The 17,010-nt window shown below is 48.0% G+C and overlaps 1 protein-coding gene across 11 annotated transcripts; it reads left to right on the top strand.

Annotated features, from left to right (window-relative positions):
• Window positions 1-592: 592 nt before the first annotated feature.
• On the top strand, window positions 593-6,193 carry CITED1 (Cbp/p300 interacting transactivator with Glu/Asp rich carboxy-terminal domain 1). Of its 11 annotated transcripts, none has more exons than XM_017517818.2 (5): window positions 671-755; window positions 1,305-1,323; window positions 2,408-2,528; window positions 4,895-5,019; window positions 5,584-6,193. In XM_017517818.2, exons 3-5 carry the CDS (start codon window positions 2,516-2,518, stop codon window positions 6,106-6,108), a joined length of 663 nt encoding a protein of 220 aa, XP_017373307.1. In that variant the 5' UTR covers window positions 671-755; window positions 1,305-1,323; window positions 2,408-2,515; the 3' UTR covers window positions 6,109-6,193. The 11 variants fall into 11 exon arrangements, with proteins under 11 accessions (XP_017373318.1, XP_017373307.1, XP_037590569.1 ...); XM_037734641.1 differs by lacking the exon at window positions 671-755 and adding an exon at window positions 814-923; XM_037734640.1 differs by lacking the exon at window positions 671-755 and adding an exon at window positions 814-929.
• The last annotated feature ends 10,817 nt before the right edge of the window (window positions 6,194-17,010 follow it).

The following is a 17,010-nucleotide window of genomic DNA, read 5'->3' as shown; positions in this document are numbered from 1 at the left end:
AGCCACCACTGCCATATAGGCCCTCCATGCGACTCTGCGCAGAATCTGGCAACTTTAAGAGGAAAAGGAACCCCCAGCCTCAGCTGTTAAACGAATGAGATAGTACAGCCCCCCCCCCAAAAGGCAGACAGGCTCCAAGAAAACTAATGACCATGCCCCGTCCCGTGTGCCTTAGACCTCTATTCCAGGTCACTCCTTGAGCCCACAGCTCTCTCCCAAAACCCCTGAAGCCCGCTGTGGCTCCCCACTAGATTTAGGTCAGAAAACAGACACTAGCGGCTCTCCTTTGCCTCAGTGAAATTACTAAGTGGAATTTATTGGGCAAGTCCACGCAGGTCGGTGGGGAGAGCCGGTGTCCCGGGCCCTGGCCCCCGACAGCTTTAGAAGCCGGGCACCGGCCAGGGCTCTGGGCGAGGGGTGCGCACAGCCCGGACTCCCCAGCCCCAACCCGAGAGCCGTAGACGGTCCACAGGGCTGCAGGACCCGCGGGGCCGCGTGGACTCCGTTCCCCAGCCGGCCCTTCGCTTTCACACGATCCGTGGTGACTGCACCAGCTCGAGCGCCTTTAAAGGGCCACACACGCCAGCCGCTGCTATAAAAATGTTCCCGGCGGCACAACTGCAGAAAGGGCACTGCTGAGCTGCCGAAAGGAAGCTCGCTCTGCCCGGCTGCCCTCCTGTAGCCCGCCGGCGAGGGGCAGTTCCCGGTGAGGACGGAGAAAGAAGAGGACTGCACAACACCCGCGCGGGCTCTCCGTGAGTATCCAGTTCAGATTTTGCCACCAACTCGCCCAAGAGCCAGGACATGTGCTAATAATGCCCTAAGCCGGTTATAAAGACGTGGAAATTGGGGGGAGAAAAAAAAAAGGGAAAAAAAGGGTCTGTCCTTCCTGGGATTCCTAGCCAAGGCCAGTCTGCTGCCGTGTGCGTGTGCGTCAGGGCTCTCCGGGCTGCAATGGGGGCTTGAGAGCCGGGTCCCCAGCGCCGGGAAGGGAGCGCGGTGGCCGCCACCGCCACCGCCGCGGAGTCCGGCGCCGAAGCCGCGGGCGGGCGGGCGGGAGGGCACCGGATAAGGCCGGAGCTGCTTGGCGCGGCACTGTGCGGTGCAGCGGCGGCGCGGCGCGGCGCGGCGAGGCGCGGTGCGGGCTTTTCCCAGGCGCCCCGGGGTCGGGTGGCCACCGGCGCGGCCGCGGGCGCTGAGCGCGACCGGCTCGCGGCGGCGGTGGCGGCGGCGTGCGTGCCAGGGGCTGGGGGCTCCGCCGCCTCTCCTGCGGCTCACCGAGCTCCGCGCTTCCCTCTCTCCAGGGCAGGCGGCTTCGCAGAGGTAAGCCGGGCCGCCGGGCTGGGTGCCGGGCTGGGCGGCGGGGCCGAGGACTCCCGTGTAGCGGGTGTGGGGAGCTGTGTGGGGAGCGGGTGGCCGCCAGGCGGGCCGGAGGGTTCTGGGGAGACTTGTTTTCTGTTGGAAAGCTGCTCTGCTGGGGGCGAGGGGCCGCCGCTGCCGCCCGCCAGCCAGCGCGCCGGTTCGCTAGCCAGCGCGCCCGCCTGCCGGCCAGCCGGGCCAGGCGCCCGCTTCTCCCAGGGAGATGGCAGAACCTTTTCTCCCCGCGCTTTCTCCAGCTTGGCTTCCACCGACTTTCCTAATCGCCCGGACCGCATCTGGAAGCTCCGGCTCCGGAGCTGCACAAAGCTCAGGTTTCCTTCGGGGAATGGAGGCAAAAGGGGCTTTTCGGGCCGAGTTCAGCGTTAATTGCGGGATGGAAGTTAGCGAATTTGGGCAACTTGCCTCTGCTGCCCAGTCGACCTCAGCTCTCCCCTCCCCCGACACACGCCCACACACACACACCCACGCGCACACCCCTCTCCCTATAAACGCGGGCGGCTGAGCCGCGCGCCGAGTCCCTGCCTCGCAGAGCTCCGGACTTGGAGTCAGAGAGACCTGGCTGCGAATCCCGGCTCCGTCACTTTCTAGCGCTGTGACCTTGGGCAAGTTACTGCACCTCTCCGAGGCTCTCTCACTCTTCTCGTAGTGGGGTTTTAGCACTGACCGCAGGCGGCTTGGCTAGCGAGTAGGCTCAGCCTGCGGCCGTGTCGGATGCTCAGCAGGCGCTAAGTGTTGATGAGGCGCGGGAGTGGCTGCCGCCGGCGCCGGAGTGCGCCCCCGCTCGCGGAAACGCAGCGGGCCCCCGGACTCGCCGAGGCCGACACCCCGCGCCCCTTCCCGCCTGTCCATCCTGTCTCTTCGATCGGTTCCTGATCCAGCACTTGGGGGAACGGACGCTCAGTGCCCCGGTGGCCTGGGTGCTCGCGCCCGCCGTGCAGGGATGCTCCCGGCTGCCCCCGGTTCCGAGGTTCCATCTGGGATGCGGCGAGGAGGGCAGCCGAGCTGTCCGCAAACAACCGGCCTTTAGTTTTCAGGTGGCGAAACTGACTGGTCTGGTTAGAACGCGTCCAAGCCAAGCCGCAGTGCTGTTTGGATTTTTAAATTTCTCCTTCTGAGTGAGAAAATAGCAATCGAGATGGAACCAACCGGTTGGTGCCATTTTAACTTTTGGTCCCCCAACAGGTTAAAGATGAGGCCCCCACCTGCCTCTCCCTTCTGGTTTTCCTCTCCCCTTCCCACCCCTGTCTAGGCGGGAGGGGGGCTGCCTGCCCAAGGGAACGCCTGAAGCGAAGAGCGGGCGGCGGGACTGGGAACCGGTGGCTGGGGGGCCGCGAGGCACCAGCCGGCGGGGAGGCACTTGTTGCTCTAGGTTTCCCAGCCGCCTCTCGCAGCCCGTTTCGCAGTGGTCAGCTCCCGGCTTGGAGAGCGGGCTGGTACATTTCCACGTTGCCAAGTTTTGCCCTCGAACGGACTAGAGGTTGGTGAAGGAGGACAGAAAACCGGGGAAGCAGAGCCAGTGATGCCGATCTAAATGCGATTGCCTCTTCAGACGCATTCAACAACTTACTGAGCGCCTGTGAAGCACAGACTCAGGCTGGGGGTCAGGATGGGTGGTGGGTCAGTAATGGAAGGCTAAAGATCTGAATGGACGCAGGGTCTCTTCTGGGGGAGCTCCCAGCCTCAAGGGGGAGATGCGGTAAAATGGTCTTCCCGCACGAACTGATAGCAGAATAGAGATAGTTTTTCCTCGTTCTTTTTCTTTTCCTAATCTTTCTCTTTTGGTTTTGCTGTTGTTGCTGCTACTCCTGTTGTTTTTTATTCCTTTTGTACATTCGGGTACCAGGCGGCATAAAGGAGAGGAAAGGCTGGATAGGATCGGGAAAAGATGGACAGGGCCCCCAGACGTTTTTTTTAGTACAGGAAAATTGCCTGATACTGATGGTACTAGGGCTCTTGAAGACGACATATGTTAGACTTCTTGTCTGGTGATCACTTGCTTTTGAAATATTTTTCTAAGGTTGCCTCAGAGAAGGAGCAGGGCTTCAATCAAGCAATGACGCGGGACCCAGCAGCTGATATATTTTCCTCATGTTTTAAAAAAATGTTTACCCGTTTCTCTATTTTTTCTCCCTCCGGCCCCCATCCACCCAAGTAAGCAATGCAAAGACGATACGGAGAGATAGTAAGTGGCCACTTTCAAGAAGTGTCTGAGCAGATTCTTAACCACTGGAGGGTGGAGAGTGTCATGGAGAATTCTAGCCTCCTTGGAAAGATTAGAGACGCTTTTTAAGGTCCTCAAGACTCTTTGAACCAAGAGGTATTTATAAATATGAAATTCTACATCTCTAATTGATCATGAAGGCTAGAATATATGGGGCTTTAAAAGAGAGAGAGAGAGAGAGAGAGAGCGCCCCACTATGTTGCCCAGGCTAGTATCAAACTCCGAGGCTCAAGTGATCCTCCCACTTCAGCTTCCTGAGCGAAGGAGACTACAGGAGGGTGCTGCTGTGCCTGGCTATGGGACATTTTTTCTTATTTGTAAACAGGTGTCTAGGAAAATAAGTTGAGATTTTCAGAGGTTTGTTTATTTTCTGGTTTGGGGGGTATTCTTTTGCTCTTGTTCCCTTATGCTTTGGCACTTGAGCCAGGGAATCACTTCTTTAGACGCTATTTCAATCCAGCTAGGTATGATTACCTAGCCAGTGGTCAGATGAGGCATATGGGCATAGGGGTGCTAGATCCTGCTCCCAGAACTGCTGCTACTTGACTAAAAAACCATTGAATCTCTGTGCCTCACTTGTCACTATAGTTGGGAATGGCTGGGCTCAGGTTTCTGCGGCAGGCATCCTAGGAAAGCCCAATGCTGGGGCTGTTTTGGAGGGGGCTTGAGACATGGAGGAAAGTGAGACATTCCTAGCTTCTCTCTGGCTCCAGCTGCCTCAGGGCCCCCAGACCACGCTGATCAGCCTGGCTTCTCACAGGCATGCCCAAGGCTATGCTTTGGAGCTTCATGACATTTGCACTGGGGACTTGTTCCTTCCCTGTGCTGCAACCTCTAGCTTTCTAGGTCTTCCTTGCTCTGACTTCTTCCCACATTCTCCCAGTCCCAGTGGAGGCCCCAACTCTCCAGCCCGGATGCTAGTAGCCCATTGAGACAATATGTTGCTTACTCAAGGACATTTCTGTCCTCCAAACCAGTAACAGTGCCACCCTCACCCCCACACATACAACTTGGGACTGTGAAGTCCCTCGCATGAGAAAGCAGGGTGTCCCATCTTGGTGATATGGGTAGGTGGCTGCCTGGGCACCTGGCCAAATCAAGCACTTTTCCTACCTCAGGCAAAAGTTCCAGCTTGGTCTCCTCCCTGTGCTCAGGTGATCTCTAGTTTTGGCTGTAACCCGATCACCATCCTTGCCTCGTAGTTGCGTGGCATTGCCCTGTTTCAGGCTTTGCTAGTACCTTGTTGGTCAGTGAAGCCTTTTGCCCTTACCACCACTTCTTCCTCACTTGCAGCACAAGAGCTCCAGCTGGCAGCATCATCTTCTGACAATTTATCCAACTTCTGCCAAGACTCCGAAATGCCAACAACTTCGAGGCCTGCACTTGATGTCAAGGGTGGCACCTCACCTGTGAAGGAGGTAATTTTTGACATTTTACAGATGAGGCAGGGAAAGACAAATTTTCTAGGGTCATGGGCCAGGCCTTCCTAGGTGTGTTACCCAGTGTCCTTGAGCAGAGAGGAGACAACAGGGCTATCTCTGGGGAGAATGAGAACAGCTCCTGCCTAAATGTGGTTGGATAGTATCTACTAGGGGTGTCGAAAGATGGCAGGAAAGGGAGCAGAGAAATCGAACTGGAGCAAAACCACTCTGTTGAAGAGATTAAAGTGAGGCTGAGAAGAGGGACAAGAGGTGCGATTTTTAGGATGGTGAAGTGGAGGCTATGGGGAAGGAGCTGAAAGCAGTGAACGCACTTATGATGTCAGGTGCTCCAGGACTAGAACTGGGGTCTGGCTTCAGTACTCAGAGCCATGGCAGCAAAAGCATGCTTGAGCTGGGAGCCTAATTTTCAAGGGGGTCCTCTTGCTACCTCTCCACCTCTAGCCCCAAATGAAGTGCAGGTAGGAGCCTTCTAAATCTGCTGAATGGTGAAGGACAAGCCAGGAGCAGGGTTACTGTGGTGTGCTTTTCTCTGTCTTCTAGGATGCCAACCAAGAGATGAGCGCCATGGCCTACTCTAACCTTGCAGTGAAAGATCGCAAAGCAGTGGCCATTCTGCACTACCCTGGGGTAGCCTCAAATGGAAACAAGGCCAGTGAGGCTCCCACTAGTCCCTCGGGATCGCCAGTAGGCTCTCCTCCTGCCACCCCTCCCGCTAAATCCCCATCCTTCAACCTGAACCCTGCCCCTCACTTGCTGGCCAGTATGCAGCTGCAGAAACTTAATAGCCAGTATCATGGGATGGCCGCCGCCACTCCGGGCCAACCCGGGGAGGCAGGGCCCCTGCAAAACTGGGACTTGGGGGCTCAGGCGGCGGGAGGGGCGGGATCACTCTCTCCTTCTGCTGGTGCCCAGAGCCCTGCTATCATCGATTCAGACCCAGTGGATGAGGAGGTGCTGATGTCGCTGGTGGTGGAACTGGGGTTGGACCGAGCCAATGAGCTTCCGGAGCTGTGGCTGGGGCAGAATGAGTTTGACTTCACTTCAGACTTTCCATCTAGCTGCTGATCCCAAATGTCCCTAAAGATGGAGGAATAAAGCCACCAATTCTGTTGTAAATAAAAATAAAGTTACTTGCAAAGAGACAGGCCAACTAGAGGTATTCTTCATTGAGATCTAATGATGTGTAGTATGGTCTGATGTCCTTTTAGCAATTCTGAGGCTCATGGTGGGGTTGTGGGTGGCTAGCTGGGAAGGAGCTGGATGGGATGGGAGGAGAAGGGAGGGTGAAGGGGGCTGTTCCCTGAATTCCTGCTGCCAGCACCACTGTGGCTATCTCCTCGGGAGTACCTGGTCTCATTGACCTAAGACTCCAGGAACACCATGGCATACAGGGGCTGGTTGGGGACATTATTGGAAGACAGACTGATCAGACCCTTGTGCAGCCTCCTTGCCACATGCACATCCAAGTCTAAAGGCACATCCCTGGCCACATGGAACACACTTCACCAACTCTAAAAGCCACCCCCACCCACTCTCTAGCTTCAATCCAATTGACCCATTAAGGCCATTCCTTTGCCCTCCTGCCCATGTGCAATAGACGGATAGGGCCGAAGAAGGATTCTATGATCTGGGAGCTCAGAGTTCTCTGGAAAATGACAAAAGCAACAGACTCCCATCATTAAACTGTGATTCAGGGTGCCTTCTTCTCCAGGCCCCTCAAAAAGCTGCTCAGACCTGCTAGCCTGGGACACTCTGAGCTGGTTTTGAGTGTCCCTAATTCCTACCTTCCTGACCCACCCAGTTGTTTGAGCTGGCCTTTCCATCTTAGAGATACAGATCAGGACTAGGCTTGACAAGTTCAACATTCAGTGATCTATCCCTTCCCTCTCGATTAACTGCTGAGGAAGCAATGGCTTCAGAAGCATGCCAAGTGACAAGGCACTGGCACTGCACTGGATTGTGGCCTTGTGATACTCTGATAAAGTCTTGTCCTCGTGTTGACACAACCCAATGTCCTGGACACTCTGTCCACGTTTTATACTCCCAGACAGCCTTCTTCCTTGAACGTTGGAAACGACTCTAATCAGCCTCTCAGGACTAACATCAGGCCTGCTCCCTAGCAAGCACTTTCGAAAGAGTGTGCTAGCAGGGGCGTTTGTTGGACTTGGCACTCCCTGAGCACCTGCTCTAGGCCAGGCATTTTGCTAGACACTGGGAGCATGAATTAAATGAAGTTTACCTTTGAGGGAGTTCCCCATCTCAGAAGGAAAGACAAGCACAAACAAATTATAATAAAACAGCATTTCCTAGAACACAGGAGGAAGGTGCTATTTGATCTCAGAAAAGGAAACAGCTCCATCTGCCTGGGAAGTCTAGAGAAGGTTCCTTATATTGAACTGGTTTGTTTGTTTTCATATTTCACAGGTAATAAATACATGATCCAATCTTCCTGTAAAAAGTAGAAGCTTTGCAGATAAGGCTAAAGTTCCCTTTGACCAAATCTCTTCCTCAATCCTGATTGCCTCCAGTTCTCCACAGAGGTAGCAATTGATTATCTGTGGTGGATCCTTGCTGGCCTTGCTCTCTGTCCTTACATAAAGGTATATGCACCTATAGAAAGAGTTGGCCTTTGAAATAAGACTTGAGTCAGCCAAGGGAAGAATGAGTGAGGGGAACAGCTGTTACACAGGCACAGGTGCATGAGAGGGGCGACAGTGGTTGAAAACCAGGAGTTCAGCATGTAGGCTGTCACAGAGCTGGTGAAGGGGACAGGAACTGATGAGGTTAGAGAAGTTAACAAAAGGCAGAGTCCACAGGGCCATCAGGAAACATGCCTTCGCCTTCGTGCCAGCAGTCCTGTGGCTCTGGAAGAATCTCTGGAGGTTTGTAGGAAAGCAAATAATTAACCAATTTTTAACATCCCATTTTTAAGATTATTTCAATAAAAGTGGATGGTCAGATTCATCTAAGGCTGGGAACAGGGAGACATGAGGTTTTGAGGGGGCTGATGAGGCAGGGGTGGGAAAACAGAGAGGGAAGAAAGGAAGCCTGGAAGAAGGTGGGGAGAGCAGAGCAGGCTTGAGGGCCCGGGGTCTGTGAGGAGAACACAGGAACTGGATTTGGGGAGCTAGGAAGGGAGGGGAAGGAGGAACCTGAGCTCCCAGGTCATAGGATCCTTCTTTGGCCCTATCTATCTATTGCACATGGGCAAGACTAGGGGAGCTAGGAAGGGAGGGGAAGGAGGAACCTGAGCTCCCAGGTCATAGGATCCTTCTTTGGCCCTATCTATCTATTGCACATGGGCAAGACTAGGGGAGCTAGGAAGGGAGGGGAATAAGGTTCTCAGAATCTGCATAGCTCCTAGCAACACAAGGGCAGTGTGGACACAGGAATAGGGGCTGAAGCAGAATGACAGGCTGTGGAAGGAGCCGAACGCTGAAAGGCTGGAGGGTCCTGGGGTCTCTCCCTTGCTGAGGCCTTCAAAAAACACAATTCTGGCCAAACTAAATAGGTCAGCAGGCTGCGTGCAGTGCCTGGTCCTCAGCTTGCCACCCCTGATCTCTATGAATATAAGCTCTGGAACTCCCAGGATGGCAGTAGCTCTTCAGTGGACAGAAGCTTGAGCCAGGGGCCAGTGCCTTCAGGACGGGATGCGCTGTTTTGGAATCACGGGGGTGACAGGAGTGCAGCTGGGAAGCAGGTGGTGGTGGGGAATGATCTGAGCATCTTTAGTATATTAATCAAAGTCTCCAAAGAAACAGAAAAATAGGATAGAGACCTGCAGATATATATGAGTTGGCTCACAAAATTATGGAGGCCGAGAAGTCCCACAGTCTGCTGTCTGCAAGCTGAAGAACCAGGCAAGCCAGTGGTGTAATTCGTCGGAGTCTGAAGGCCTGAAAAGGTGGAAGATAGTGATAGTGTAAGCCTTGGTCTGAGTCTGAAGGCTTGAGAACCAGGCACGCAGAGGTACAACACCAGAAGAAGATGATGTACCAGATTAGACAGAAACAAATTCACCCTTCTTCTGTCTTTTTGTTCTACTTGGGCCCTCAACAGATCAGATGATGCCTACCCACATTGCTGAGGGCAATCTTCTGACCTCAGTCTACCCATTCATTTGCTCATCTCTTCTGAAAACACCCTCTCAGACACACACAGAAATAATATTTGACCAGCAATCAATATACTTATCCCAGTCGAATTGACATGTAAAATTACTCATCAAACCTAGAGAAGGTGCTTCTGAATGAGGAGGGAGAGCAAGAACTTTGGCATGGGACCAGTGGCCAGAAATGTGGCCAACTGAGCAGCCTCCTCTCCAGACAACTTGGAGGGAGAAGGCATGGGACATACTGAAGGAAGACCCAAGGCCCTGCACAGGGGCAGATGAGGAGGGCATGGGTCAGTAATTGTTTATTGCGAGAGGAGAGGGAGTAAGGGAGCTCCACAAGGCACAGTGGAGGAAAGGTGGGCAAGTCTCAGTCCTTGTCATAGAGGTCATGTTCAGGCCTCTAATGGCACAACCAGACACATTCATTCATTAGGTTTCCAGAAGATTCCTGAAGCCAACTCCAAGTCCTGGCCTGGGATAGGCCCTGGGGGCTAGGAGGCAAGATACCCCGACGTACACAAGTAAATAACACTGTCAATCTGCAAGGAGCTTGCTGCTCAGCACAGGGCTAGGAGGCAAGGTTCCCAGATGCACACAAGTAAAGAACATTGTCTACCCTCATGGAGCTTGCTGCTCAGAACAAATGTGTAGCCAAGAGTACCTCGTAGAGCCCAGAAGCAGTGCTGCTCCCTAGGGACAAACTAGGGAGAACCCCGTTCCTGCTCTGAGGAACTCATCACTCAGTGGTGGAGATAGCCACAGCCTTGAAGGATGAATTGTATTTTCACAAAGCGGCAATGCTGGTGGGGGCTTGAGGGGATGTAATGGCCTCCAGGCTGAGGGGGCAATTGGAGCAGAAATAAAAAGATAAAATCAGGGCTTGATATAAACCAGAACAAAATGTTAGAAAGCCCAAGGCTTTCTCAAGGAAGTCCTGCAGCTTGACTTCCTCAAAGGGCAGAGAACTGAGAGGAGGTAGGGTGGAATCAGATCCTGCAGTTGTTAATACTTTATTCCACAGGTGAGGGACAATCTCTCATTCCACAAATAAGGATTGAGCACCTAATATGTGCCAGGAACAATGCTAAGCACTGGGAATATGTGGTGAGCACACTGTCCTTGCTCTCATGAAACTTCAAGTTTAGCAAGGAGATAGCCAGTAGTCAAGTAATCATGCAGGTAATTCAAATTACAAATCATGAAAAGTGATAGGATAAAAAGGTACAGGGCACTATGAAAGGGTATAATGGGGGTTTAATCTCAATTGCAGTGTCAGAGAGGGCCTCTGAAGATTTTAAATGAAGTAGAGTTGTGGTCAGAGCTTGCATGAGGAAAATTAATCAGGCAATAGTGTGCATGACAAATTGGAATTATGGTGATGCTAGAAAGCTGTGACAGTGGTCCAGGAAGAAAAAAGAAGATGGGAAATTAGTTTATTATAAAACTGCAACATTTCAATGGAGAGTTGTTGTTTAATGGGTATAGAGTTTCAGTTCTGCAAGATGAAAGAGCTCTAGGAATCTGTTGCACAACAATGTGAATACACTTAACACTACTGAATTGTACACATAAAAATGGTTAAGATGGTAAATTTTATGTTGTGTTTGTAACCACAATTTAAAATTAAAAAAAAAAAAAAGAGTTAGCATTCCAAAGTAGTGAGGAAATGATGGATTATTCAATAAATGCTTTGGGACAACTGAATACAATAACCCAAACTTGCATCAAAATGAATTCCAGATAAGCCAAAGATTTAAAAATAAAAAATGAAATCATGAAAGTAGTAGAAGAAAAAAATGAAGACTTTAAAAAGAAAATTTTGAAATAGGGAGGACATTCTAAGAATGATACAAAACCCAGAAGCTATGGAAGAGGCTGATATACTTAACTGCAAAAAAAAAAAAAAAAAAAAAGGCCAGGCATGGTGGCTCACAATTGTAATCCCAGGCCAAGGTGAAAGGATTGCTTGAGCCTGGTTCAAGGCCAATCTAAGCAACACAGAGAGATCCTGTCTCTACAAAAAATTTAAAAATTAGCCGGATGTGGTGGCGCACACCTGGTATCAGCTACTCAGGAAGCTGAGTCAGGAGGATCTTGGACCTAGGAGGTTGAGGCTGCATTAAGCCATGACCATGCCACTGCACTCCAGCCTGGGTGACAAAGTAAGACTTTGTCTCAAAGAAGAAACAAAAAATGAAAACTGCAAGGCAAAAAACACACCATAACAAAGTCAAAGTCAAAAGATAAACTGAGATAAAAAGCGGAAATATCTGCAATTCCTAGTGAATATGAAAACAGCTCTTACAAATAAATACATCAAAGACCCCCAGCCCAATATAAAAATAAGCAAATGATATTAACAGTTCACAGAAAATGAAATACAGAAAAAAGAATTAAAATGGTTTAAAACTTATCAAAAGATGCTCAACCTCACTCACACTAAAAGAAATGTAATTTAAAACTACACTAGGGGCTTCTGATTCTGGAACAAAATAACATCAATTCACTTTTCCCTGCTCCTCTCCTTCAAATGCAACTCTATGCCCTAGAAATTATTCAATAAGCAATGATAAAAGGACCCTGAAAGCAAGAAAGAAGAAGACAGACTGGCTAGGAACTTCAGGATATGGTGAGTTTCCTCAGTTTTCTTTTTATCTCCTGTATGCTCCTAGATTGGGTGCCAAAGAGGAATGCAACCTAAAACCAATAGTCACACACACACACACACACACACAGGCACAAACGCACACACGCACAAGCACGCACACACACACGCACGCACAAAGGACTGGGAAAGATGAAGCCAGACACAGACCTAGTGAGGAGATCTAAGCCTTGCTCCATAACTACAGCCCCAGAAGGTGGTTCAATCTACTTGTAGCAGCAAGCAAAGCCTTGGGATGTCTCAGTGCCCCCTCCAGAACTGGGGTACCACCAGGTAACCCAATTTGCTTCCAGTGATAGCAGGAGCAAAGCTCTGTGTCTCTCTTCTCTCCACCCAACGTCATAAGGAGACTCACACACAGTGGCTTCAGCAACTGTCTCCCCTAGAAGATCACCCACCAAAAATATGCAGCTCAAAGAAGGAAGGACCTTCTGTGCCTGTAGGCAGAACCAGCAAGGATTGAGCAGAAACCCCAGGAATAGCAGAAGAATCGAGCCAACCAAAGTAATGTTGCATGGGCTCAAAAAAACTAAACTGTCATTGGCCAATGACTAAACTGAACTGGCCCACTAAAGTAGACCAGAACCTACATGCTAAGCAGAGTAACTGCCTGCTAATACCAAAATGTCCAGTATATCAATTAAAAATCACTTATCATAACAAGAGCCAGGAAAACCACAGTTTGAATCATAAAAGACAGTGGACACCAATATCAAGATGAATCAAATGCTGGAATTATCTGACAAGGGCTTTTAAGCTTCTCAACAATCAATTACAAATTCATTTGAAATAAATGAAAAATTGAACATCTCAGCAAATAAATAGATGCTTTAAAAAAGAACTCAGCCTGGACAACATGGTGAAGCCTTGTCTCTACAAAAAAATACAAACGGCAACTCTACAAAATTTATATACAAAATTAATACAAAATACAACCACAAAAAATTTGATATAAAATGCAACTGCAAAAAAATACAAAATGCAACTCTACAAAATTTAGATACAAATTAATTAAATTTATATACAAAATTAATACAAAAATCAGCAAAGCATGGCGCGCATGCCTGTGATCCTAGCAACTCAGGAGGCTGAGGTGGGAGAAGCCCAGGAGGCAGAGGTTGCCATGAACCAATATCCCACCACTGCGCTCCAGCTTTGGCAACAGAGTGAGACCCTCTCTCAAAAAAACAAAACAAAAAACTAAAAGGAATTACGGAATGAAAAGAATAACTGAAATTTTAAAACTCACTGGATGGGCTCAGTAACAGAGCGGAGATGACAGAGAGTAGATTCAGTGAACTTGAAGACAGATCAAAAGAATTTACTCAATCTGAACTCATTTGAGCACCACTTGGCTATGATAAGTGTGTGTGTGTGTGTGTGTGTGTGTGTGTATGATAATACCTGTAGCAACTACTAGGAAAACTATCCAAAGTAATATATTCAGAATCAATATAAACAAACCCAAATGAAACTCTAAAATATATAACAGGAACAAAAGAAGAAACAAAACAAAGCAAAAATATATTACAGGAAGGCAAGCAAAAATAAGCAGAAGAATGAGAAACAGAACAAACAAAAAATGAATAATAAAATGGCAGACTGAATTTCTGAGATATTAATAATTACCTTCTTCCTTGAAGTAGTTGTTGGCAAAAGAGAAAGAAAAAAAAATTTTTTTTTAAATTTCCTTCAATGTTAATTATCTAAATATACCAATTAAAAGAAAAAAAATAAGCAGTGATTTTTTTTTTTTTTTTGAGATGGAGTCTCGCTCTGTCGCCCAGGCTGGAGTACAGTGGTGAGATATTGGCTCACTGCAACCTCCGCCTCCCGGGTTCAAGCAATTCTCCTGTCTCAGCCTCTCGAGTAGCTGGGACTACAGGTGCATGCCACCACGCCCAGCTAATTTTTGTATTTTTAGTAGAGACAAGGTTTCGCCATGTTGGTCATGCTGGTCTCTAACTCCTGACCTAAGGTGATCCACCTGCCTCAGCCTCCCAAAATGCTGGGATTACAGGCATGAGCCACTTCACCCAGTGCAGAGTGTATTTTAAAAAGCACAACTCTGGCTGGGCATGGTGGCATACATCTGTAATCCCAGCACTGTGGGAGGCCGAGGCAGGTGGATCACATTAGGCCAGGAGTTCGAGACCAGCCTGCCCAAGATGGTGAAGCCCCGTCTCTACTAAAAATACAAAAGTTAGCTGGGTGTGGTTGCACACACCTGTAATCCCAGCTACTTGGGTGGCTGAGGCAGGAGAATCACTTGAACCTGGGAGGCGGAGGTTGCAGTGAGCCAAGACCACACCACTGCACTCCAGGCTAGGCAGCAAAGCAATAGTGTCTCCAAAATCAGGCAGCAAAGCAAGAGTGTCTCCAAAAAAAAAAAAAGCACAACCCAGCTGGATGTGGTGGTGTACTCCTGTAATCCCAGTTACTCTGGGTGGCTGAGGCAGGAGAATCACTTGAACCTGGGAGGCGGATGCTGCAGTGAGCCGAGATTGCGCCATTGCACTCCAGCCTGGGTGAGAGAGTGAGACTCCGTCTCAAAAAAAAAAAAAAAAAAAAAAATCTAAAAAGCACAACTCAACTATATACTGTCTACAGAAAACTTCCTTCAAATATAGCAATATAGGTAGGTTGAAAGCACAAGGATGGAAAATGATATATCATACAAACATTAATTTTTAAAAGCAGATGTGGTTATATTAATATCAGATAAAGTAGACTTCAGAGCAAAGAAAGTTACTGAGGATAAAAGGGACATGTTTAAAGTTTCTTGTTTAAAATCCACTGAAAAGACATAGCAATCCTAAATGTGTATGCATCAAACAACAGAGGTTCAAAATACATGAAGCAAAAAACAAGAGAGCTGAACAATAAAATAGATAGATCCACAATTAGAGTTGGTGGGCTCAACCCCCTCTCTCAGCAATTGGTAAAACGACGAGACAAATTCAGCAAGGATATAGAAGAACTCAACAAAACCATCAACCAAGAGAATCTAATTGACATTTGTAGAATACTTCATCCAGCAACAGAAAATACACATTCTTTCCAAGTGTTCATGGAGCACTGACCAAGATATATCATATACAGGGTCAAAAACAAACCTTAATACAGAAGTGAAACCATACAGAATGTATTCTCTGGCTATAATGGAATCAAACTAGAAATTAATAACAAAGATAACAAAAAATCTTTAAAAACTTGAAAACTGAGCAGCATATTTCTAAATAATCCATGGGTCAAAAAGGAAGTCTCAAAGGAAATTTCTAAAAAATATATTTAACTGAATGAAAATGAAAATATGACATATCAAAACTTGTGGAATGCAGCTACAGTAGAGACGTTTATAGCACCAAATGCTTACATTTAGAAAGCAGAAAAGGGACCAGGAGCAATGGCTCACGCCTGTAATCCCAGCACTTTGGGAGGCAACGACAGGAGCATCACTTGAGCCCAGGAGTTCGAGACAAGCCAAAGCAACATATCAAGACCCTGTCTCTACAAAAAACAAAAGGAAAACAAAAACCAGAAGTGTCCAATCAATAATCTAAATTCTTATGTAAAAAAAATACACACACACACACACACACACACACACACACACACACACAAGAAAAAAAGGGCAAAATAAACCGAAACCAAGTAGAAATGGAGAAATAATCAAGACAATAGCAGAAACAAGGCCGGCCATGGTGGCTCACACCTGTAATCCCAGCACTTTGGGAGGCTGAGGCGGGCAGATCAACCGAGGTCAGGAGTTCGAGACTAGCCTGTCCAACGTGGTGAAACCCTAATTCTACTAAAAATAGAAAAAAAATAGCTGGGCATGGTGGCTGGCCCCTGTAACCTCAGCTAATCAGGAGGCTGAAATAGGAGAACTGCTTGAACCCAGGAGGCCAAGGTTGCAATGAGCTGAGATCATGCCACTGCACTCCAGCCTGGGTAACAGAGCAAGACTCTGCCTCAGGGGAAAAAAAAAAGAGCAGAAATAAATGAAATTAAAATCAGGAAAACAGTAAAGAAAATCAATGAAGCAAAAAGCTGGTTCTTCAGGAAAAAAGTCAATAAAACGGACAAACTTCTAGCAAGACTGACAGAAATAAAAAGAGAAAACACAAATTACCAACATCAGAAATGAAACAGAGGCTATCACTACAGATCCTACAGCTATTAAAACCACAAACATCCCTGTGCTAATGAACTCAACAACTTAAAAGAAAGAAATCAATTCCTCAAAACCCATGAACTCTCCAAAACTCTACCAAAATGAAATAGATAATCTGAGTAATTCTGTGACCATTAAAGAAATTGGATTTGTATAATTAAAGAGCTTTCAGAAAAAAATCTCTAGGCCAAAATTTTTTCACTGGAGAATTTTATGAAATATTCTAAGAAGGATTAGCACCGATTTTACACAAAAGAAGAGGGAACGTTTTCCAAGTATTACCCTGATATCAACACCAGACAAAGACAGCATACAAAAGAAGATAACTACAGACCACTCTCTCTCATGAATTTAGATGCAAAAATCCTAAACAAAATTTGATCCAATCCAATCCAATAATATATAAAAAGAATAATGCACCATGGCCAAGTGGGGTTTATTCTAGATATGTAGGGTTGGTTCAACATTCAAAATGAGGCCAGGCATGGTAGCTTCTGTCTGTAATCCCAACACTTTAGGAGGCTGAGGCCAGAAGATCACTTGAGGCCAGGAGTTCAAGACCAGCCTGGGCAACATAGTGAGACCTCATCTCTACAACAAATCAGAAAAATTAGCCAGGCATGGTGGTCTGGTGCCTGTTGTCCCAGCTACTTGGGAAGCTGAGACAGGAGGGTCATTTGAGCCCAAGATTTCGAGGCTGCAGTAAACTGTGGTTGCACCATTGCACTCCAGCCTAGGCACCAGAGGTGAGACCCTGTCTCAACAAAAAAATTCAAAACTCAATGAATATAATTTACCATATCAACCAGCTAAAAAAAGAAAAATCACAATTATATCAATTAATGCAGAAAAAGCATTTGACAAAATTCAACACCAGATCATGATTAAAACTCTCAATAAGCCAGGCGTGGTAACTCATGCCTGTAATCCCAGCACTTTGAAAGACTGAGGCAGGTGGATAACTTGAGGTCGGGAGCTTGAGACTAGTCTGGCCAACATGGTGAAACCCTG

The sequence above is a fragment of the Cebus imitator genome, unplaced genomic scaffold (genome assembly GCF_001604975.1).
Source record: "Cebus imitator isolate Cc_AM_T3 unplaced genomic scaffold, Cebus_imitator-1.0 Scaffold648, whole genome shotgun sequence".
Classification (NCBI taxonomy): Eukaryota; Metazoa; Chordata; class Mammalia; order Primates; family Cebidae; genus Cebus; species Cebus imitator.
Note: the sequence above shows the minus strand (reverse complement) of the source record. Positions and strands in the feature narration are given on the sequence as shown.